This window comes from Capricornis sumatraensis, chromosome 5, assembly GCF_032405125.1.
Source record: "Capricornis sumatraensis isolate serow.1 chromosome 5, serow.2, whole genome shotgun sequence".
In the NCBI taxonomy this organism is placed as follows: domain Eukaryota; kingdom Metazoa; phylum Chordata; class Mammalia; order Artiodactyla; family Bovidae; genus Capricornis; species Capricornis sumatraensis.
This window is the reverse complement of record NC_091073.1, coordinates 25,134,333-25,157,410: the sequence shown is the minus strand read 5'-3', so window position 1 is coordinate 25,157,410 and position 23,078 is coordinate 25,134,333. Positions and strand designations below refer to the sequence as shown.

General features: G+C 37.1%; 1 protein-coding gene across 1 annotated transcript; it reads right to left on the bottom strand.

The window, feature by feature from the left end:
- Window positions 1-757: 757 nt before the first annotated feature.
- On the bottom strand, window positions 758-22,843 carry TMEM106B (transmembrane protein 106B). Its single transcript, XM_068973139.1, has 8 exons — window positions 22,733-22,843; window positions 20,277-20,498; window positions 17,144-17,207; window positions 11,729-11,888; window positions 4,284-4,424; window positions 3,981-4,030; window positions 2,635-2,688; window positions 758-1,890 (listed from the first exon to the last, which is right to left on the bottom strand). The coding sequence occupies exons 2-8, from the start codon at window positions 20,494-20,496 to the stop codon at window positions 1,752-1,754; spliced, it is 828 nt and encodes a 275-aa protein (XP_068829240.1). The 5' UTR covers window positions 20,497-20,498; window positions 22,733-22,843; the 3' UTR covers window positions 758-1,751.
- Between the last annotated feature and the right edge of the window lie 235 nt (window positions 22,844-23,078).

The window sequence follows — 23,078 nt, the reverse complement described above, 5'->3', positions numbered from 1 at the left end:
TTTCAAAGAGACAAGGCAAAAAACATGGCAGAAAAAAATATTAAAGATTGGGTTGGACCACAAAATCCGTAATTAATTTAAAGGGGTGATTTTAGTTTAATAGTAAGGAAAGATGAGTTAGCAATGGATTAACGGGAGACTAAGTAGTTAAAAACAAAAAAAGAAGATAGTACATTTCATCATTAAAATGGTTCATTGAGGAAAACTTAGGAAAAAGGATATGAAAGCTAAGGGGAAACCTGAGTAGGTTTAAAGGCAGAAAGGAGGGCTTCATTAGCTCTAATTATTTATAATTAAATAAAGCTCACGTTTTAGAGTTGAGAGAGTCAGACTTATAAATAAGAATGTTTCAGACCTATGTTAGGCACTTTTGGGGTAGAGAGAGGGGAAACCTGATTTTCACTAAGGAACTGAAGGAAATTAATCTCAAGCCAATGACTGTTTTTGGTATCAACAGTCAGCCCCTATGCTCAGTAGCATGTATTTAAAAGGTACTCTGAACTTGGGAAGTGAAAAGGCCAAAAGCCCAAATGCAAAATGGTATTAAAAATATAAAATAGTAAAATAATTTACACTTCAGAAAAACTTGAAACAAAATCCAAACCAAAAGGAGAAAACTTAAAAAATATAACTCCTAGAAGCCTGATATCCACAATGTGCAAAGTAATTAAATTTTAAAAAAGTATAGTATAGGTTTTATTTTGCTATAGCCACCATAATTTATAACAGGATTTCCTGGATAATTTTACCAAAGTAATAATTTCACCTCTAAAACATTCATAAAGTTGATGATCTGAGTACCTAACAGTTGTGAAAAGTATCTTCATAATTCTTTAGTATGAAAAGCAACATTAAAAAAAAGTGGATCACCAAAATATTTTGTTTCAAATCTATGTTATACCTGATCAAATATGTATTTGGAAACATATTCACATTCTAGAGGTTTCTGAATTTCATTTTCCTGTGTTTTTAATTTTTATGAGCAACTTACTAGATTTTAAATCTGTACCACTTTAACATTTATTACAACTATTTAGAATCCATGCATAATTTATTTACAATACTGTACATTAAATGGCTATATTTGAATATTACACAAAAGTTTCACACAACTATAACATGGAAAGACAAATTTTTCAGGTACAGAATTTTGCAAACATTATTTTGGTTTATAAGTGTTATGCAAACACTAGCTTGAAATAACACTGACAAAACCATGCAAATGAGTGGAATTTCAAAATGAAAAAGTAAAAATATTTAGCTAAAAGCTAAAATAGCATATAGTTTAAACACTACCAAGTAGCAATGGGAGTTTATAAAACAGGAAAAAAGAAAAGGTATTCTTTAAATGTCTTCATCAGTAATAGGCCCTCGGTAATTTTCTATAAAAACATTTAGAAATAAAGTTTCTCAAATTATGTTCATCACCAAAATTATGTTTTCAGTAGTGATTAGAGCTGTGAATTTTAAATAAGTATCTGTTATTCTGAATGAGAAGTCTTAGTTTTCCCCTTTGGGAAACGAGCGAAGAACATCAATCAGTAAATTTAGGTTCAAATAAAAGATCCTGGTACAAATATCACAAACACAGAGCGGAGAGTTGTAATAAACTACAAGTCCACATATTCTTAGATGTACTCTTAAAACAGAAGTGTAAACTTTAGGTTGCTCAATTTAAGATCTCCTATCACAAAGTACCTCATCCTTCAAAGTTTGGAAAATATCAATAGGTATTTTTTTTCTCTGAGTTTTCATTGTTGTGGCTGAAGTACATTTAGATATTCAGATTGCCCCAAATGATATGTGGTGTTTCTTCCACAATCAACATACTGGTACCTTTCCTGGGATATCTGTTCTGAATGTCCAAAGTAAGTTGTCGTTACAGTAACTCTGAAAATAAAATAAATGGAGAGAAGCACGGAATAGTTAATATATAAAAAAAATCTTTTTAAAGTGGGAACACTTTATATATTAAAATTCTTTTCAGGGAGAGGTTATTTATTAATGATAATTTAATGTTGTAGACATGGGTCTCTTAGGGAGTATTTCCCCAGTAGATAACAGGAATGCTGGCTGAGCAAGCCCTATCCAAATAATTATATACAAAAAAATGTAATTTTTTTCAAAACACCTATCTTTGGCTAAAAATATCTTTAGTTCATTGCACTCTTAAAAATAATCACACAGTTCTCTCATCAGAGGAAAAGGGTTAATCAGGTGTTAGCTAACGGCCTAAAGACCCAACCTATAACCTACAATGTTTTCATGGCTTAGGGAAACACCCAACTTGCAAACCAATAACATTATTTCTCATCACTACTGTTCCTGCCTTTACCACAGGGAGCAAGGAATTGGCTGTTGAGCTCATCCTTCTCTCTGTATCAACTTCTACTGTTTTCCTGAGTTCTTGGAAGGTCCAGATTCATTATTTAGCAGCCATGTCGTCCTTCACTAATTCTCTGAGCTCCCATTTCCTCATGTGTAAAGTGGGTAACTATTTACTTCACCTCACTGCACTCATGTAAGGCTTAAAATACAAATGAGACAGCATTTATAAAGATGTGTATACTCTATGCTAATGTTACACATCCATAGTTGAAACAAAGAAATTCTTTCAAAAAAATTCATACTCACTGCATCATGAGCACTATGTTATGTACTTTGATGGTTATCAGTGTACAGAAATCACTGTTAAAGAAAAAAGCAATGTAAATACACACAAACTATGACATTATACATTTATTAATAAAATAGTTTAATCACAATTCCTCTTCCTATGTTAAAGCCAATACAAATACTATTAAGAAGATAAAATAAATAGCCATTAAGTGGTGGAGCATTTTCTATATCTCAAATGATTAACATTTTCATGGCTTCTTTTTCTATGCTTTCATACTACAGCAGCTGTAGAGTTGTCTACTAACTACTTCTACTTTTTTTCACCTTTTGAAATTTTAGTAACCAGATTATTACCCACTCAGAAATTCTGTATCAGGCTGATATCAAAAGAGGATAAAAAATTATCACAGATTTTTACTTAACAAGAGTTAATAATCATTTGGACCTAATTTACAAGTTTCACAACTTCAAACCAGAATAGAATATTAAACATCATTAGCATTTGTGGTCCTCCTATACAAAAACAAAAAAATTACAAAATATGAGAATATGATTTTATAACATAGTAAATAAAAAGTGACATGATCCTAACTGTGAAAAGAAAAACTATGTGTACAGGTATATGTATGTTAATGTGACACATTTTGAAAAGAGAGGATGGAGATGATCAAAAGTCAGAAGGAATATTCTAAAAATGTGGTCTTGTCTCTGCTAAAATGATGGAAAATTAAACATATATATTCATTAAATGGGCTTCCCTTGTAGCTCAGTTGGTAAAGAATCTGCCTACCATACAGGAGATCTGGGTTCAATTCCTTGGTCAGGAAGATCCCCTGGAGAAGGAAATGGCAACCCACTCCAGTATTCTTGCCTGGAGAATCCTATGGACAGAGGAGCCTGGCAGGCTATAATCCATGGGGTCGCAAGAGTTGGATACGACTTAACGACTAAACCACCACCACCACCATTCATTAAATATATATATTCACACATGTATGTCTGACTCTTTGTGACCCCATGACCCCATGGACTGTATATGGGATTCTCAAGGCCAGAAACTGGAGTGGGTAGCCTTTCCCTTCTCCAGGGGATCTTTCCAACCCAACGATCGAACCCAGGTCTCCCGCATTGCAGGCAGATTCTTTACCAGCTGAGCTGCAAGGAAAGCCCCAAAATACTGGCGTCGGTAGCCTATCCCTTCTTCAGTGAATCTTCTTGACCCAGGAATCGAATTGGGGCTTCCTGGATTGCAGGCGGATTCTTTACCAACTGAGCTATCAGGAAAGCCCTATATATTCACACATACCCACACTTATTCCTTATAATTTAATGAGAGAAAATAATTAAAAATCAGAACTTACAACATATAACTCATTTCCTCTGCTATGACAGTAGGTACTGTATAATCAATCTGAAAGGCAAAAAATGAAAATAAACCAACAGAGAATAGTCTCAAAATATCAAATATTTCAGACAGATTTCATAACTTAAAGAGTTTGGAAATCTCTCTTTTTATGGGTTTGATTCTATGACTTTCTTTTACATATGTATGGGATACATTTCAAAGTTTAATTTTTTAGGAAAACCCCCATCTCCTGAAAGTTAATATTATATACAAAGTTGAGATGCATACTCCTCCAAAGTATTTTCTGAATGAAGCTTACTTGTTTCATATCCAGTGGACCAATACTGGTTATATTGTTTAAGCGTGCCTTTCCAATAACTGTTTTTGAAAACTGAACTTGTGCAGTGATGTTTTCAACTTCAACAGAATAATAGTTATTGTTCGTTATATTTAGTGTATTCTGAAAAAGAAAGGAGGTAGAAAATGTGCAAGTTATCTTAGAATAGGCATAATACAGAAGTATTCAAAATAAATAGAGAAAATGACTCCAGCTGTGGCTATGCTTCATTTACCAGGAGGAAGTAAATTATCCCCCAAAACATCAAAGAACATTCATTGAACCAATTATTTGGGTTTTGCATGAGTGCTATGTATATAAAACGCATGCAATGAACATACACTTTTAAAGAGTAGGCCCAGGAAATGTATAGTACCAGAACATAGAAAAATCAGTGTTATAAAACGCATTTGTGGCCTTAGCAAAAAGTCAATAAAAGTTGTTCAGTTGCTAAGTTCTGTCCAACTAATCGCAACCCCATAGACTGCAGTATGCCAGGCTTCCCTGTCCTTCACTATCTTCTAGAGTTTGCTCAAACTCATGTCTGTTGAGTCAGTGATGCCATTTACCATCTCATCCTCTGTGGCCCTTTCTCCTCTTGCCATCAACCTTTTCCAGAATCAGGGTTTTTTCCAATGAGTCAGCTCTTGGCATCAGGTGACCAAAGTACTGGAGCTTCAGCATCAGTCCTTCCAATGAATATTCTCAGTTGATTCCCTTTAGGATTGACTGGTTTGATCTCTTTGCTGTTCAAGGGACTCTTAAGAGTCTTCTGTAGTACCACAGTTTGAAAGCACTAATTCTTCAGCGCTCAGCCTTCTTTATGGTCCAACTCTCACATCCATACATGACTACTGGAAAAACCATAGTTTTGACTCTACGGACATTTGTTGGCAAAATGATGTGTCTGCTTTTTAATATGCTATCTTGGTCTGTCATAGCTTTTCTTCCAAGGAACAAGTGTCTTAATTTCATGGCTGCAGTCACTGTCTGCAGTGATTTTGGAGCTCAGGAAAATAAAATCTGCCATCTTTTCCATTTATTCCCCCATCTATTTGCCAGGAAGTGATGGGACCAGAGGCCGTGATCTTTAGTTTTTTTGAATGTTGAGTTTTAAGTAAGCTTTTTCACTCTCCTCTTTCACCTTCATCAATAAGTTCTTTTAAGTCCTCTGCTTTCCGCCATAAGTCTGGTAACATCTGAGGTTTTTGATATTTCTCCTGGCAACCTTAATTCCAGCTTGGGATTCATCCAGCTCAGCATTTCATATGCTGTACTCTGCATGTAAGTTAAATAAGCAGGGTGACAATATACAGCCTTGATGTACTCCTTTCCCCATTTTGACCAGTCCATTGTTGCATGTCCAGTTCTAACTGTTGCTTCTTCATCTTCATACAGGTTTCTCATCAGGCAGGTAAAGTGGTCTGGTATTCCTGTTTCTTTAAGAATTTCCCACAGTCTGTTGTGACCTACACAAAGGCTTTAGAGTGGTCAATGAAGCAAAAGTAGATGTTTTTCTGGAATATCCTCACTTTTTCTATGATCCAATGGATATCTGCAATTTGACCTCTTGTTCCTCTGCCTTTTCTAAACCCATACTTTACATTTGGATAACCACAACATATTGGTTATCCAGTTTATTAAGACCTTTTTGTATAGTTCTGCTATGTATTCTTGCTACCTCTTAATCTCTTCTGCTTTTGTTAGGTCCCTGCCATTTCTATTGTTTATTGTGCCCATATTTGTATGAAATGTTCCCTTGGTATCTTCACTTTTCTTGAAGAAATCTCTAGTCTTTCCCATTCCACACTTTCTTCTATTTCTTTGCACTGTTCACTTAAGAAGGTTTTCTTATCTCTCTGTGCTATTCTCTGGAACTCAATATTCAGTTGGGTATATCCTTCCCTTTCTTCTTTGCCTCTTGCTTCTCTTCTTGTCTCACCTATTTGTAAGAACCCCTCAGACAACCATTTTGCCTTCTTTCATCTTTTTGGGGAATGGTTTTGGTCACTGCCTCCTATACAGTGTTATGAACCTCTGTTCATAGTTCTTCAGGTACTCTATCAGATCTAATCCCTTGAATCTATTTGTAACTTCCCCTGTATAAATGTAAGGAATTTGATTTAGGTCATACGTGAATGGCCTAGTGGTTTTCCCTCCTTTCTTGAGTCTGAATTTTACAATAAGGAGCTCATGATCCCAGCCACAGTCAGTTCCAGGTCTTGTTTTAGTGGATTGTATAGAGCATCTCCATCTTTGGCTGCAAAGAATATAATCAATCTGATTTTTGTACTGACCATCTGGTGATGCTCACGTGTAAGAGTCACCTCTTGCATTGTTGGAAGAGGTATTTGCTATGACCAGTGCATTCTCTTGGTGAAAGTGGGTTAGCTTTTGCCCTGCTTCATTTTGTACTCCAAGGCCAAACTTGCCTGTTACTCCAGGTGTCTCTTGACTTCCTACTTTTGCATTCCAATCCCCTATGATGAAAAGGACATCTGGTTTTGGTGTTTGTTCTAAGCCTTGTAGGTCTTCATAGAACTGTTAAACTTCAGCTTCTTCAGCATTAGTGTTTTGGGACATAGATTTGAATTGCTGTGATGCTGAATGGTTTGCCTTGGAAAGGAATAGAGACCATTCTGTGGTTTTTGAGACTGCACCCAAGTACAGCATTTTGGACTCTTTTGTTGACTATGACAGTTACTCCATTTCTTCTAAGGGATTCCTGCCCACAGTAGTAGATATAATGGTCATCTGAATTAAATTTGCCCATTTCCATTTTTGATCACTGGTTCCTAAAATATCGATGTTCACTCTTGCTATCTACTGCCTGACTACTTCCAATTTACCTTGATTTATGGACCTAACTTCCCAGGTTCCTATGCAATATTGATCTTTACAGCACTGGACTTTACTTTCACCAGCAGACACATATACAACTGGATGTTATTTCTGCTTTGGCTCAGCCTCCTCATTCTTTCTGAAACTATTTCTATACTCTTCCCCAGTAGTATATTGGACACATCAACCTGGGGAGCTCATCTTCTGGTGTCATATCTTTTTGTCTTTTCATACTCTTCATGGGTTTCTCAAGGCAAGAACATTGAAGTGGTTTGCCATTCCCTTCTCCAGTGGACCACGTTTTATCAGCGCTTTCCACCATGGCCCATTCACCTTGGGTGGCCCTGCATGGCATGGCTCATAGCTTCATTGATTTACACAAGAGTATGATCCATGTGATCATTTTGGTTAGTTTTCTGTGATTCTAGTTTTCATTCTTGAGGCCATGGGACTGTAGTTCTTGCTTCTTCTGTCTGCTCTCTGATGGATGAGAATAAGAGCCTTGTGCAGGCATCCTGATGGGAAGCACTGGCCGTGGGGAAAGCTAGGTCTTGCTCAGGTGGGCAGGGCCGTGCTCACTAAATATAATTTTCAGGACCTTGCTCCCTAAATCTAATTTTCTGCTGATGGGTGGAGCTGTGCTCCCTTCCTGTTAGTTGTTTGGCCTGAGCAGCCCAGTCCTGGAGTCTGCAGGCGCTATGGTAGGGCTGGTGGCTCAGATGGTAAAGAATCTGCCTGCAGTGCCGGAGACCCAAGTTTAATCCCAGAGTGTAGAAGAACCCCTGGAGAAGGGAATGGCAACCCACTCCAGTATTCTTGCCTGGGAAATCTCATGGACAGAGAAGCCTGGCAGTCTACAGTCCATGGGGTCACAAAGAGTCAGATGCAACTAAGTGACTCCACACACAGGCTCTATGGTGGGGCTAATGGCTATCTCCTCCAAGAGGACTTATGCCAACATGCTATGCCTCTCAGGGCTAGTGCTGCCAGTGCCCATGTCCCCAAGGAAAATTACTTTTTTATTTTTCAATAAAAGTAACTCTAAAGTTCCATCCAAATTTTTCTAAATGTTAATATGTACATGTTTTCACGGGCTAAGTTATTTCTGATTCTACTGAATACAAAGACAACCTTTTAAAATGTTAAGCAAAACTTTAAACTATTTTTTAAAAAACTGGTATTTTATCTTATACATGAGTAGAGCTTTCCAACAGGTCACTTTTAAGAGGAATTGGGACAGATTCAAGACTTGATGAAAAGAAATACAGTTGCATCATTTCCACACTTGATTAACAGCTGGGCTGAACTTCCGCAATTCGAACTTAAACAACGGTTTCAAATTACTTTAGAAAACAGTCAATGAAAAGAAAAACTGTTAAACTGGGAAATAACGAAACATCTAAAATAGTACTAACAAAAGAAATCATAAACAAAATCACAAAACATTAAATAAGAAATCTTGAAGAAGTATTTGTAAGGCAGATAGTAATGGTTATCACCTATACTACGAGGCCTTACAAAGTAGAAAAAAAGACATAAAGCCTCCTGTTAAAAAAAATAAGAGCAAAGGATATGAGTAAAGAAATCATAAGAGTATAAATATAAATATAAATGGCCAAGAAACACTATTTGTCAAATTTATTTATCGTCAGAGAAAGGCTGATTTAAATAAAAGTGGATACTGCTTTATATCCATTAAACTAGTAAAAGTTATAGAAAATGACAGATTCTATTTCTGGCAGGGATATGGACCAAAGGGTGTATTTTTGCATTCCTGGAAAATACATGAAGGATTACAGCAATATTCATTGAAATTTAAATTATGTATTATCCTTTGACCTAGCAATTCTACATCTGAGCAATTATTCCACAGAAACAAAAACATTAGGATGTTAATGACAGTGTTATTTGTAGTGGCAAAAAACAAAACAAAACACAAATCTTGAAAATAAAGTGAATGTCCAACATAAAGTAGAATGCTTGAAAAATAATATTATGTCATTACATGGAATAATATGCAGCCATTAAAAAGAATGAATGAACTCTAAGCAGAAAATCAGGAGTGATTCCTGCGAAGTATTAACAACTAAGAAAACCAAGATGCATAAAAGTATGTACAAAATATTATTTTTAGAACTAAATGATTTAAGAAAAACTGAACATGTGAGTTTATAAGTTAATATGAATATGGAGAAAGATATGGAATGAGGCAACATGGGATACGTGACAAGATAGAAAATGGTCTTAGAATAAAAATGATGGAAAAAAAAAAAGAATGTGCTAGCAACCAGCAATTTTATGATCATGTTTATGCATTCATTTTGTTAAATGTAGAGATATGTTTTAAAATTCTATAAAATAGTAGAAATAACCTTTCTCTAAATATATAAACATCTTCACCTACTTGGCTCTTAATACCAGTATCATTTTATTTCTAGCTGCTGCTGCTGCTAAGTCACTTCAGTTATGTCTGACTTTGTGCAACCCCGTAGACGTCAGCCCACCAAGCTCCTCTGTCCCTGGGATTCTCCAGGCAAGAATACTGGAGTGGGCTGCCATATCCTTCTCCATTTATTTCTAGACACTACAGTAAAAAATTGTAAATTTAAGGTCAATGGACCCTCTGATATAGACCAAGGAACGGGATCCAGGAAAATTTTGGAGTTCTATTTAATACTGGTACACATTTTTTCTGATGAGGTGTCCATACTTTTCATTAGAATATTAAAAGGGTCAATGATGCAAAACAGGCTGGAAACAAAAATACTTATAAGAATTACAGAAAGATAAATTGGTAGTTAAAAAGATAACACAAAGATGATGCAAAACAGGCTGGAAACAAAAATACTTGTAAGAATTACAGAAAGATAAACTGGTAGTTAAAAAGATAACACAAAGATAAACATCAAGAGAGACAACAAAAAATAAGACAGGACAAAATAGTTTAGTATGAAAAATAAAAAATTTTACTGCTGAAAACACTGAGAATCCATTTAATTTATAAGCAAGGGACTGCAGTCATGGCTTTTAAATAATGATGATTTATTATCAAAGGCCTTAAACTTATGATCTTTAACTGCAAATTTACTTTCAGGAATTTATCCTTAAAAAATAACCTGAAATAGAAGCACAAAGTTTAAGCACAAAGATGTTTTTGGAATAAATATTTATAATATCAAAACTAAGCAACTATTAAGAAGGTTGAGTAAAAATTGTAATATGGCCATGTAAAAGACTATATACAACCACATAATATGGGTAAATGCAGTGAGATCAATTAAGTGAAAACATGCATGTATATACACTCACATATATGTGTGTACCCTTTATATATAATTCCATTTTAAAATGTATTATGTGTAAATATATGCATGGAAATGCTTATATACATAGTTAGCACATGTATGTTTAGTCATCTCTTGGTATCCATGGGGTATTAGTTTCAGGATCAACTATCCCATCCACTCAAGGTTCCATCATACCAAAATCTGCAGATGCTCAAGTCTCTGATATAAAATGGTGTATATTTGCATATAACTTATGCACATCCTCCACACAACATCTCTAAATTACTTCTAATATCTAAAATAGTGTAAATGCTACATACATAGTTGTGAATATAATGTAAATGGTATGGAAATAGTTGACAGAGTATAGCTAATTCAAGTTTCTTTTTTAAAAAGAAGAAGGATAAATGAATCCATGTGAGTTCTTTTTTTCCTGTAATTAAGGAGTAATTCTACCCAACACACATTTCCTTTTCAGTCCCTGTGTCTCTCAACCCCCCTCCAGCAACACAGGTGCATCTACCTCAACCTCTAGCACACCAAACAACTCTTCAAGGAAAACGAATGAAGTCTGATATTACCCTTCCAAATAAATCATTGCCACATAGATGTACCTTAAAGCCAGAAGCAATGTATCTTCCTCATTAATAATACAGTGATTTGCAAACCATGCTTACATAAATGTAGAACAGGTACAAGACCTTCTCTGAGGCTTTTGTTTGCTTGTTTTCAGGTGTGAAAGGCTGCAGAATCCTAAAAACTATTGTCCTGAGAAACAAACATTTTCACACATACTAATTTACAAGAGAAATCAATCACTTGTTCACTGCCTTTGAAAACAAAGGAATGGTCTGTTAAAGATGGCAAAAATTGTGTTTCACAAAACACAAGGACACGAAAATGTAACATGTATAACACCTATTCAATCAACTATATTAACATCTTGCTAGGAGCAACTGAGAGTCTAATGTTGAAAAGTAAACAGACTGTAAAAACTTTTCTCCCAGCAATTATTTTATTTTACCCTATCAAAGGCAACTTCAAATGTTAAGGATTCTGAATACACAGAATTTGCCATTTTCAGCAGAATCAAAGATGATAGAAAAGGTCAATACATCTTTGTTACCTTTCATGTTCTCTCAATAAGGACAAAGGTGTTGCTTAACATGATAAAGGAATGACATCTTCATGTTGATGTATGGCAGAAACAAGCACAATACTCTAAAGCAAATACCTCGCAACAAAAAATTTTTTAAAATAAAGGAAGGAAGTCAAATATTAATATAAACATGTTCTTACCGTAATATTTAAATATATTGTGCGTTTTTGAACATCATAACTAACATATGCTGATTTGATGCCAATGTATTTCACGTCAATAGAACGAGGGAAAAGGAAAAACACAGCCAGTCCAGAAAGGAGCAGACAGACAAACACAGAAGCCATCACATACAGTTTTCTGGAAAAAAAAAAAAGGAAAGTGAGATATTTAAACATGCATGCATCAAAAATTACATAATGAAACATTCAGAGAAGACATTTTCATTTTCAATTTTTTCCCTATTATACCAGTAGGAAAAGATGTATGATTTTTTTCTTTTTAACCATCTTTTTACATTATAAAAGTATTGAATAGAGTAGGTTTGAATCTGTTAAGCATTACAATATTCTTCTTAAAAGACGTATTTATCTTTTTGGAGACTAAAATTTCAGGCTTATTATAGATAGAACATTTACCGTGGTGATCCCAAAGCAGGCTACTCATTAGAATCAAACTGCAGAGCTTTATAAATATATACATTTCAAGACTCCCTGACGAATTTACTGAAGTGGAATTTTCACATGTGTGTGAAAATCTGTGGTTATTTTATCAACCAGATATGCAGTTAGAATCAATTGTTTCAGTTTATTTCAATTTTTAGGAACTGCTATTTTTTTTACTTTTAATACAATCTTTTAAGTGATATTAAAAAAAGGACATGATCTAAAGTCTAAACAACAGAAATATATACATGTACACACAAATACCTAATTTGCTTACCTGCTTCCTCTTCAAAGCTCTGTCCCAAACTCTGAAGGTAATCAGTTTTGTTAGTCTATAGTTTATCATTCTATTGTCTCTCTCTCCTTATGCATGCATGTGTGTGTTTTCAAAAAAAAAATGTGCTTTGGATATCATGCTATAGTAAAATACAGTTCTTCCTCATTCCATTTTATCATATAGATACAGGGTAACTTCTACTAGTCCCTCACTAGTGGCCATTTACATTATTTCTAGTTTTTGGTAAAATAAATATTGGCACCGTGAATAACATGTGCAAATGCTATTCACTGTATTTGACAGTAATCCTTAGAATAAATTTTTCAAAGTAGAATTCCTGAGCCAAAAGGTAAATGTGTATGTAATTTTGACAGATAAGTCCAAATTTCCCCTTCAGTAGTAAGGCACAAGTGTGCTTGTTTTCACACAGTATTGCCAACGAAATAACACTCAAAATTTTGGACTTCTGCTCATCTGATACACAAGAAATGGTACCTCAATATTGTTCCAATTTGCATTTCTCCTATGAGTGAGACTTAACATCTTTTCATATGTTTAAAAGATACTTGCTTTTCTTCCTTGCGAACTGGATATTTACAGATCTTACTTTTTGTATGGTTAGCCTTTTTCTTCTCAAACTGTGAAACTCTAGAGTAAGGATATTGGACCTTTAATAATAATTTGCAAATACCACTTCTTAGTTTGCTATTTGTACCCTGACTTGATCTGCATCTTGTTTTTGCTTTCATCTTTTAAAAGTTAACCTACACTTTTATTAACTTTTTATATTTTATCCAAATTTATTAATCTGTTCTTCTATTCAGTAGAGTTCGGTTCAGTCACTCAGTCGTGTCCGACTCTTTGCGACCCCATGAATTGAAGCACGCCAGGCCTCCCTGTCCTTCACTAACTCCAGGAGTTCACTCAAACTCATGTTCATCGAGTCGGTGATACCATCCAGCCATCTCATCCTCTGTCGTCCCCTTCTCCTCCTGCCCCCAATCCCTCCCAGCATCAGAGTCTTTTCCAATGAGTCAACTCTTTGCATGAGGTGGCCAAAGTACTGGAGTTTCAGCTTTAGTATCATTCCTTCCAAAGAACACCCAGGACCGATGTCCTTTAGAATGGACTGGTTGGATCTCCTTGCAGTCCAAGGAACTCTCAAGAGTCTTCTCCAACACAATAGTTCAAAAGCATCAATTCTTTGGCACTCAGCTTTCTTCACAGTCCAACTCTCACATCCATACATGACCACAGGAAAAACCATAGCCTTGACTAGACGGGCCTTTGTTGGCAAAGTAATGTCTCTGCTTTTGAATATGCTATCTAGGTTGGTCATAACTTTCTTTCCAAGGAGTAAGCGTCTTTTAATTTCATGGCTGCAATCACCATCTGCAAACATCACAGTAATCCAAATCTATGCCCAACCAGTAACGCTGAAGAAGCTGAAGTTGAACGGTTCTATGACCTACAAGACCTTTTAGAACTAACACCCCCAAAAGATGTCTTTTTCATTATAGGGGACTGGAATGCAAAAATAGGAAGTCAAGAAACACCTGGAGTAACAGGCAAATTTGGCCTTGGAATATGGAATGAAGCAGGGCAAAGGCTAATAGAGTTTTGCCAAGAGCACACACTGGTCATAGCAAACACCCTCTTCCAACAACACAAGAGAAGATTCTACACATGGACATCACCAGATGGTCAACACCTAAATCAGATTGATTATATTCTTTGCAGCCAAAGATGGAGAAGCTTTATAGAGTTAGCAAAAACAAGACTGGGAGCTGACTGTGGCTCAGATCATGAACTCCTTATTGCCAAATTCTTCTATTACTGGATTCTAAACCAGTTAGGAAAGCTGCTCCACTCTCAGGTTATTAAGAAATTAACTCTAATTTCTTGACATTCTTAACTATCTAGAAGTTATATAATAAAGGGTCAGACTGACTGTGTATAAGTCCTAGTTGCATTTTTCTTTCCATGAAGACTTGGCATGCTGTTTTACTGCTTATCTGTTTAAAGCATTGTGGTCAAGAAGGAACATGCCAATCTGATTTTCTATCTCTTATAAATTAATCAATCCTTTGCTTGGGCATTCAAAGGGACTATTGAGTTTTTTGTTATTACCTTTGAAGTCCAGTAATTTCACCAAGATTGGTTATTTCCAAAATTATGGTATGTCTTTTCAGTGTGTAGATTCATGTCTTGTTTTATTTCAAGGAAGTGATCTTGAGTTAAGCATTTTCTCTTTCTTCAGTTTGCCTCCTTTGATATTCTTCAAGAACTCCAGTTACATTTATGCTTGATCTCCTTGGCTTGTGTTCTGTACCATTTTCTCTCAAATACTTTTCATTAATTTTTGTTTCTGTGTGTGCACACATGGGTGAATGTTTTCACTTGGTCCTTTGTATCTGCTCTGTCTTCTAAGTGCACTTTCCAAGGTATCTCTTTGTCCTGTGTTCTGTTTGTCTTCATCGCCAGAATTATTTTTCTCTAATTCTTTCCAGGGCCCTGTAGACTCTCTTTTCATATCCTTCTATTGTTTAGTCACTGTATTTCTGAGCTCCTCAACTTTTGACTTTTCTGTTTTAGTGTCATAGTTTCTATAGTTTCCTTAATCTCTTTCAGAACACGGGAAGTATTAAGTTAAAGTTCTCATCTGCTTTTCTGATAATGCTTTATCATCTGTTAGTATTTTTATCAGTTTTTCTTTTATAAGTTTTACTACCTGTATGCAGGTCAGGAAGGAATGGTTAGAACTGGACATGGAAAAACAGATTGGTTCCAAATAGGAAAAGGAGTACGTCAAGGCTGTCACCCTGCTTATTTAACTTACATGCAGAGTACATCATGAGAAACATTGGGCTGGATGAAGCACAAGCTGGAATCAAGATTGCTGGGAGAAATAGCAATAACCTCAGATATGCAGATGACACCACTCTTATGGCAGAAAGTGAAGAAGAACTAATGGCAGAAAGTGAAGAAGAACTAAAGAGCCTCTTGATGAAAGTGCAAGAGGAGAGTGAAAAAGTTGGCTTAAAGCTCAACATTCAGAAAACTAAGATCATGGCATCCAGTCCCATCACTTCATGGCAAATAGATGGGGAAACAGTGGAAACAGAGGCTGACTTTATTTTATCTGCAATCAGATAGTGATTGCAGCCATGAAATTGAAAGATGCTTACTCCTTCGAAGGCAAGTTCTGATCAACCTAGACAGCATATTAAAAAGCAGAGACATTACTTTATCAACAAAGGTCCATCTAGTCAAGGCTATGGTTTTTCCAGTGGTCATGTATGGATGTGAGACTTGGACTATAAAGAGGACTGAGCACAGAAGAACTGATGCTTTTGAACTGTGGTGTTGAGGACTCTTGAGAGTCCCTTGGACTGCAAGGAGATCCAACCAGTCCATCCTAAGGGAAATCGGTCCTGGGTGTTCATTGGAAGGACTGATGTTGAAGCTGAAACTCCAGTATTTTGGCCACCTGATGCGAAGAGCTGACTCATTTGAAAAGACCCTGATGTTGGGAAAGATTGAAGGCAGCAGGAGAAGGGGACAACAGAGGATGAGATAGTTGGATGGCATCACTGACTTCATGGACATGGGTTTGGGTAGACTCCAGGAGTTGGTGATGGACAGGGAAGCCTGGCATGCTGCGGTTCATGGAGTCGCAAAGAGTTGGACACGACTGAGCGACTGAACTGAACTTCTGTATGATGCTTGATTGTAATCTGGTGTTTTTTTTAATGATCCTATTTAAATTAGATACATTTTTGTACTTTTAAGAGAAGTTGCCATTTTGTGTGGGGAGGATGGGCCAGGATTGCTTTCATAGCTTCACTCTTCAAGGACTCCATGCTCTGTTGTTACACAAAGTATTAGATGGTCTCTATGTATATCCACTTCTATAGTTTTGAGACTATCTGTATCGTTTATAGACTATCTGAACCTCTTCTTTTATCACTATTCTTGTTCTATACAACCTGGATTCTACTGTCAGTAATTTTTTTCCTTAGGCTGTATCTTCCTTTTTGTAGTTTATGTTGAGTTTCCTTAAGGTCTTTGAGGACTTAGGATGGCCCAGTTCCTTTAGATTTTCTCAAGGCCTCTCTGTGTATCTCTGTGGACTTTTGTGCGTTCTCTCCAAGTTAAAGAGTTTTTAGATTTTCTATGTTAACAGAATATTCTCAGAGGAAATTTACTGGAAGTCTTCTGAGTGAGGGCTTCTTCTCTTGGGATAAAGTATTTACTTTGTCCAAGGGCTCTTAGGAACTCTCCTTTTGCGTTTCATCACAACTTCCACAAAGCTGCCAAGCACTTTTGGGTCCTTATGTTGTCATGGTATGAACAACCATATTTATTCTGAAGTTAGTGGGAATACCTTAACACCCATTTTTGATGAAAATGTTGTCTCTGTGTAACTGAGACCTAATTGCTCTTTAAGGTCTATCTGTTTTAACAGATTTAAGAAGATTTAGATACTACACTGCTTCTAAGGACTTACGCAATCAGGAATCATTTTTATTTTCTAATGACATAACGGATATAATGGCGTAACTTAACCTGATACTATTTTTCCTTTTAATAGTTTTAACTAAAATACCTATTTATACATATTTGAAAAGAAAAATATATTTTTTAATTGCCATTTTCTTATGATTACTTACGTTCTTCTTGGCCTTAATCTCTGATCACTGTATGGAATCAATGCCACCAGCTGGTTTTCTTGTCCTAAAAGAATTAGATTTAGAAATGTATTAACATGATTAATTAAAAGTATAATGGCTCCTCATCAAAGTCTGGTTTGGAAAGAATACAATACCATCTGGCTCTCATCTCATTCCTTTATTAAATTCTCTCAAAATCTTCAAAAATTATCCAGTAGCAGCTGAGTTCCAAAGCAGACCCTGTGTTTTTTTTCATATCTGAATTTCTAGCTATTCAAATACTATGAAGAATGAGAAAGAGTAATTCTTTCTGCCATTGGGGGATAAAAATCACAAAGTCCAGGCTTTCAGATCTGAATTTACCAGGCTTTCCTTCACCCAGTTTTCCATTAAGATTTCAATTGGGTTATCTGAATGAGAGCAGAAGCAGCATATTGTTACCACTGTGTACTGAAACCCCTGTAACTACAAAGGTTCTTAAAGTATTCCCCTTGAAAACCAAAACTGACATATATTAACTCTCAGGCTTCAAGAACCCAAACGTATACATACCCTTCCAGCAAGGACTCTTTCAGGTCACACCTCTCTCTGTATTAAGTTACTTCAAAATTCAGTATTTCTTTCTTGGGTTGGTGGATCAGATGGTAAAGAATGTGCCTTCAGTGCAGGAGACCTGGGTTCAATCCCTGATTTGGGATGATCCCCTGGAGAAGGGAATGGCTATCCACTCCAGTATTCTTTCCTGGATAATTCCATGAACAGAGGATTCTGGCAGGCTACAGTCCATGGGGTCACCAAAGCATCAAACATGACTGAGAGGCTAACACTTTAACTTAATGAATAAATGGACCTCTAAATGCCAATTTTCCAATCTTATGAAAACTTGGTTCTTCATATTAACTATCAAAGCCCCACAGTCAAATTCTCTTTTAAAGCTTTCCATAGTACTTTTGTTATACCTCCCTGCCCCCTCCACAAGTCTCCCCTCATCCATACTTCCCCTACCATATTCACATATAAATATGTATCTGTGTATGTGTGTGTACGCGTATCCTATTTGGTGCTATTCATCTGTTTAAATGACTACTGATTAAAACTAACCCTTTAGCTACTATGCCTGTATCTACACAGCTAAAAGTAGATAGAGAAAAACAGTCTCATTTTAGATCACTAATTTCAAGTGGCCTTTAATAATGCCAACACTTTCACTATATTTCCCAAGTTCATACTCTCAACCTGACTCTCCCAAACTACAATTCGTAACTTCAACTTTCTCTTCAAACCGCCAATATCTTCTCCCGTCCTTACGCTCACTTCACGATGTGGCAAAGACGCAAGGATTGCCACCAAGCTGCCGCCACCACCACATCCACCCAGCCACCCGCTTGTGCATCCAGGCACTCTACGTCCCCTCCTCCTGCTGGGAGTAAACTGGCTGTGCTCCTCTGGAGGGGCCCATTGTGCTTGTGCACTGTAATACTCCTTGCCACCTGCATTATCAGTGTTCTACGGATCAGGCTCATCAGCGGACAAACACATTATCAATTCCATCTTCAAAAAATTCTCCTGACCTTACAGTCCCCTCTAGCTATCACTTTTCTTTCCTCTCCTGTACAGCAAAACTCAAAGAAAAGCTATTTTTTGACTATATAACTTTGCGCCTCCTATGCACTCCTGATCCCACTCTACACACGTTATGCATTCCTTTGCTACCAAAACTGCTTTTTTAAAAGGTCTCTGGCCTCTAAATTACCAAATCCCAAGGCCAGTTCTAAGTCCTCACATTATCTGATCAGCAGTATCTAACATAGTTGACTGACTTCTCCTCCACCAAGGGGTACATTTTTCTCATTTATCTTCAAGGATACCACAGACAAAGGGATTTCCTGTTTCTGCTCTAGCTGCTGTTTTTAGTGTCCTTTGCTAATTCTTTCTCATGTCACTGACCTCAAAATGTTGCAATGCTCCAAGGTTCAGTGCTAAAGTCTCTTCTGTTTCCTATTCACTGACAACCTTGGTGCTCTCATTGAATTCAGCTTTAAGTATCATCTCTACACGGATATGACTCCATGCTAGGCCTTGCATTTGAATTCCCGGCCGTTAGTAACTAACTTCTTACTGAACATACCCACTCAGATGTCAAAAGTGCATCTCCAGTTTTATATATCTAAAACTGAACTCCTGCTCTCTCCGCTGACACATATACTCAAACCTTTTCTCTATGTTAATAAGTGGCTACTCCATTCCTTCAGCTGCTCAGACAAAAACATCTTCAAGATCATCCTTCACCTTACACCTTACTATGCACATCCAGACAGCCAAAAGTGCCTACTGGCTATACTTCGAAAATATATCTAGATTGCAAAAATGAGACTTCAGCCCTCCCCAGGGCCCCAGTCTGGTGCATTAATACCTTTAACTACAATAATCCTTTAATTCTCAAATAGCTACTACCTCTGCAAAGGTATTGTCATTCTGGCCCTTCCCTCAGCTTCTCTCCAGGGTCAAAAATCGACTTCAATCAAGCAGTAAATGAGAACAGTACAAGGTTTTTAAAATTATTTCTCTTTACTTCCATTGCTACTAAAGTAACCTACAAACAGCACATGAGGATTACTCCCTACTGACTCCCCCTATGACAAGGCACAAATTGACTTTTTTTCCTATATGGCTCATCTTCATGTATCATCCCTCTTCATGTAGTTCCTTTAAAAAAGAACTAATTAGCGCATGACCAGCTTATTATTATTCTTTAAACAACAAATTAAAAATATTCGGTCACCACATTACTTATCCTAACACCCACTATAGCAAAGCAACTGTGACCTGATCTTTATCGATACCAAATAGGACTAAAAGTTTACAGTCAAGACATGCTGCTTATCTGCAACAATTTCAGGTGGGAAAGAAAAAAATATTGGAGGTAGAAGGGTGGTTTTCATTACTGCTTTAGGATCCCTAATTAAAATCTTTAGGTTTGTGTCCTTTTGACAGAAGATAACTGATAGGAAGTTTTAACTTTAATTCTGTCTTTTAAAACATAAACGGTTGTGCTTAGACCCATGAGTTTCAAAGTAATTGTGAAAATTCCTGAAATTATTCTTTAATGGAGAAACAGTGCAATAACACATACCCCTAGGAATTCTTCCTGTTCCTTGACAAGTGGGGCAAGTGACACTATCTCTTCCTGTAAATTCCACATATGGAAACTGAGAGACATCTCCACTTCTTCCATCTTCATTATGGACTTCACCATTAACCAATCCATTCCTTATATTTTCAGTTGATGTAATGCCATCATAACCATCTTCTTTATTTGAATGTAAAGGCAAATGAGAAAAAGACTTTCCCATGTCTAAGAAAAAGAAAAAAATCTTACAGTAAACTTCAGTTTAAAAAAAGTATACTTAAAAACATTACAGGATATTTATATTCATCAAATTAATTAAAATAACCTTCAAGGGAGTATTCAAACTACTATTTGGGTTGGAATTATATTCAATCAAAATAATGTCTCAAATAAAGCAGCCATTTACTAGAGTCCAAAAATGCTTTTCTAACAAAATATCATGAAATGATATCATATCAAACTTGTGATGAGAAAGGGCTTTCAAACAACAGTAAAATTTGACAGAAGTCTACACTTTCTTAAGAGTTCTCTGAAAAGAAACACATGTGCTTCACTCTTCTTAGAATAAAACAAAAACACGTTTTACCTTTAAAACAGTAGCAAAGCAAAAGTTCCTTTGGGCAGATTACAGCTAGGTATTACCAGGTAATGTCAAAGTAGTATTTTTCAACCTTTTAAAATTCATGCCCTTATGTGATAGACAAAATCCACAATCTTTCTCATGCTCACATTTCTAGCTTTAAACATTTGCAACAACAAAAAAATACAAAAAACAAACCTCCAGATTTTTTCTTTCTTTCAACAGTTGGTGAAAGTTAAAATTAAGAAATTAATATTCCAAAATATTGACTATAATTCACCAATACAAAACAGCAAAATTTAGAACATTAATTTCAAATTTTTAGGGTAACAGTATCAAAAATGCAGGTGGGAAATTAAATAAAGTTTAAAGACAAATAAAAATAGGATGTGCTAGTACCTATATCAAAAGAACATCCACAGGTAAGTAATGCAGGAAGACTGAAGTTGAAGTCACACAAGTTTTAGTATTAAAAAAAATTTTTTAAGCCATATATTTTAATCTGTTGATATTCTGAGAATAAATTAACAAAGGGAAAAAGCAGAATTGAAAAACAATCCACTTCTGTTTCTAAACGTGACCATATATTTTCTGTCATTTCCTAAAACAGATTATTAAAGGCATTCATATAAAAAACATGTCTTAAAAAATGCTCATTGTTTTTAATAAGAAAAACTGACCCTCAAAATAATTCAACTTATCTTATTCTATGAAAAAAAGTCTACTTTTTAAAACTTGTATGCGATCCATGTGTTGGGGTCACTCAAACACAGGGTAAACAGCAGGTTAAAAAACTAATGGACGAACTTAAAATTACAGAATGATGAATAAAATGCTTGTTTTCAATATTAAAAATAAATTTATGTACACACTGCCCATTAAGTTCAAAAACATAAATAACTTATGACTTCTAAGAACGCATATATTTCTCTGGATTTTGCTCAAAGACATTTAACGCAAGCCAAACCAATACTTGCCAGTCACAGGTGGTTAGGGGAGAATTAACATCACTGACCCCACACACTTTGACCTTGGGCTTATGTGGAATACTAGATGACCGGGGATCAGGGCGCCAAACCCACCCTTTTAGGATCTCAGTTAACACAACAGAGGTATAGGGTGCCTCCCACTGTAATGACTTAAAGGGAAAAGACACAGAAGGCAAAAAAATAAAACAAGAGGCTCTCAGTCGGAGTCTGTTTTCTATCCTTACGTAACAGCTGCCTTAGAGTCGGCGTGGGACTGGTGTTTGTTTCATCAAGGTTAATGGACAAGGGCCAGGCTTTGTCAGGTACTGCCCATTCCTGCCCTCCCTACTGGATTTTCCTCAAAGCGCTGCTAAGTTTAACCACTTTTATTCTTGGAGACTTATAAAGAGGTACTAGGCCCCTGTGCTCAATACATTTGTTTTTAAATCAAAATCCCTTCATTTACTTAAGAGCAACACGAATCTTAGGCTTATTATGGAAGAGGGGAGAAAAAGTACAGGACTCCATCCAATTTAAATAAGTCGTGAGCTTCTAAACGAAAGAAGTCGGCGCCTTTCGTAAGCCTGCCGACTCTGAAAAGGTTAAAGATGAAGTACAGGCAGTCGGACAATACTGAAAAAGAGCAGAACTAAGGGCTACCGGCCGCTCAAGGCGTGGGGGCCTGGTATCTTCCCCGTGCGCCGGGCTTGCACCGAAGCCCGGAATCCCCTGGCAGAAGGCTGGGCCGGGGGAAGAGGAGCTGACACACCTCCATCGCCCGGCCCGCAGCGCCTCTCTGCCCCGCAGCCTCCCCTCCGCCACCTCCTCCTCCGGCTCGGCTCTTTCCGGGGCACGCGCTCGGCCCCCGCTGGTGAAGGGGACCTGGGGGCTGCGCGTCCCGGGTCGCTCACCGGCACGCGGGGTGCTGCGCAGTCCCGAGCAGCTCCGGCTCGGACAGGCCCGAGGGCAGGGTCACGGAGTCCGCAGTCCCGGGTGCTGGGCCGGGCGCGACGGGTCTGCAGCGCTGGGTCGCCGCGGGGTCGGGGTGGGGGTGGGGCAGCACCACCACGGCATCAGCTGAGGCCCGTCGCTGTCGCTGCAACCTGCGCCCGCGCCTGCGCAGAGCGCTCCTGGTGGAGCAGTGGTGGTGGTGATTGGGCGGGGGGGGGCAGTGTGTGTGTGCGTGCGTGCGTGTGTGTGTGTGTGTGTGTGTGTGTGTGTGTGTGCGCGCGCGCGCGCGCTGTGGCCCGGAAGCGC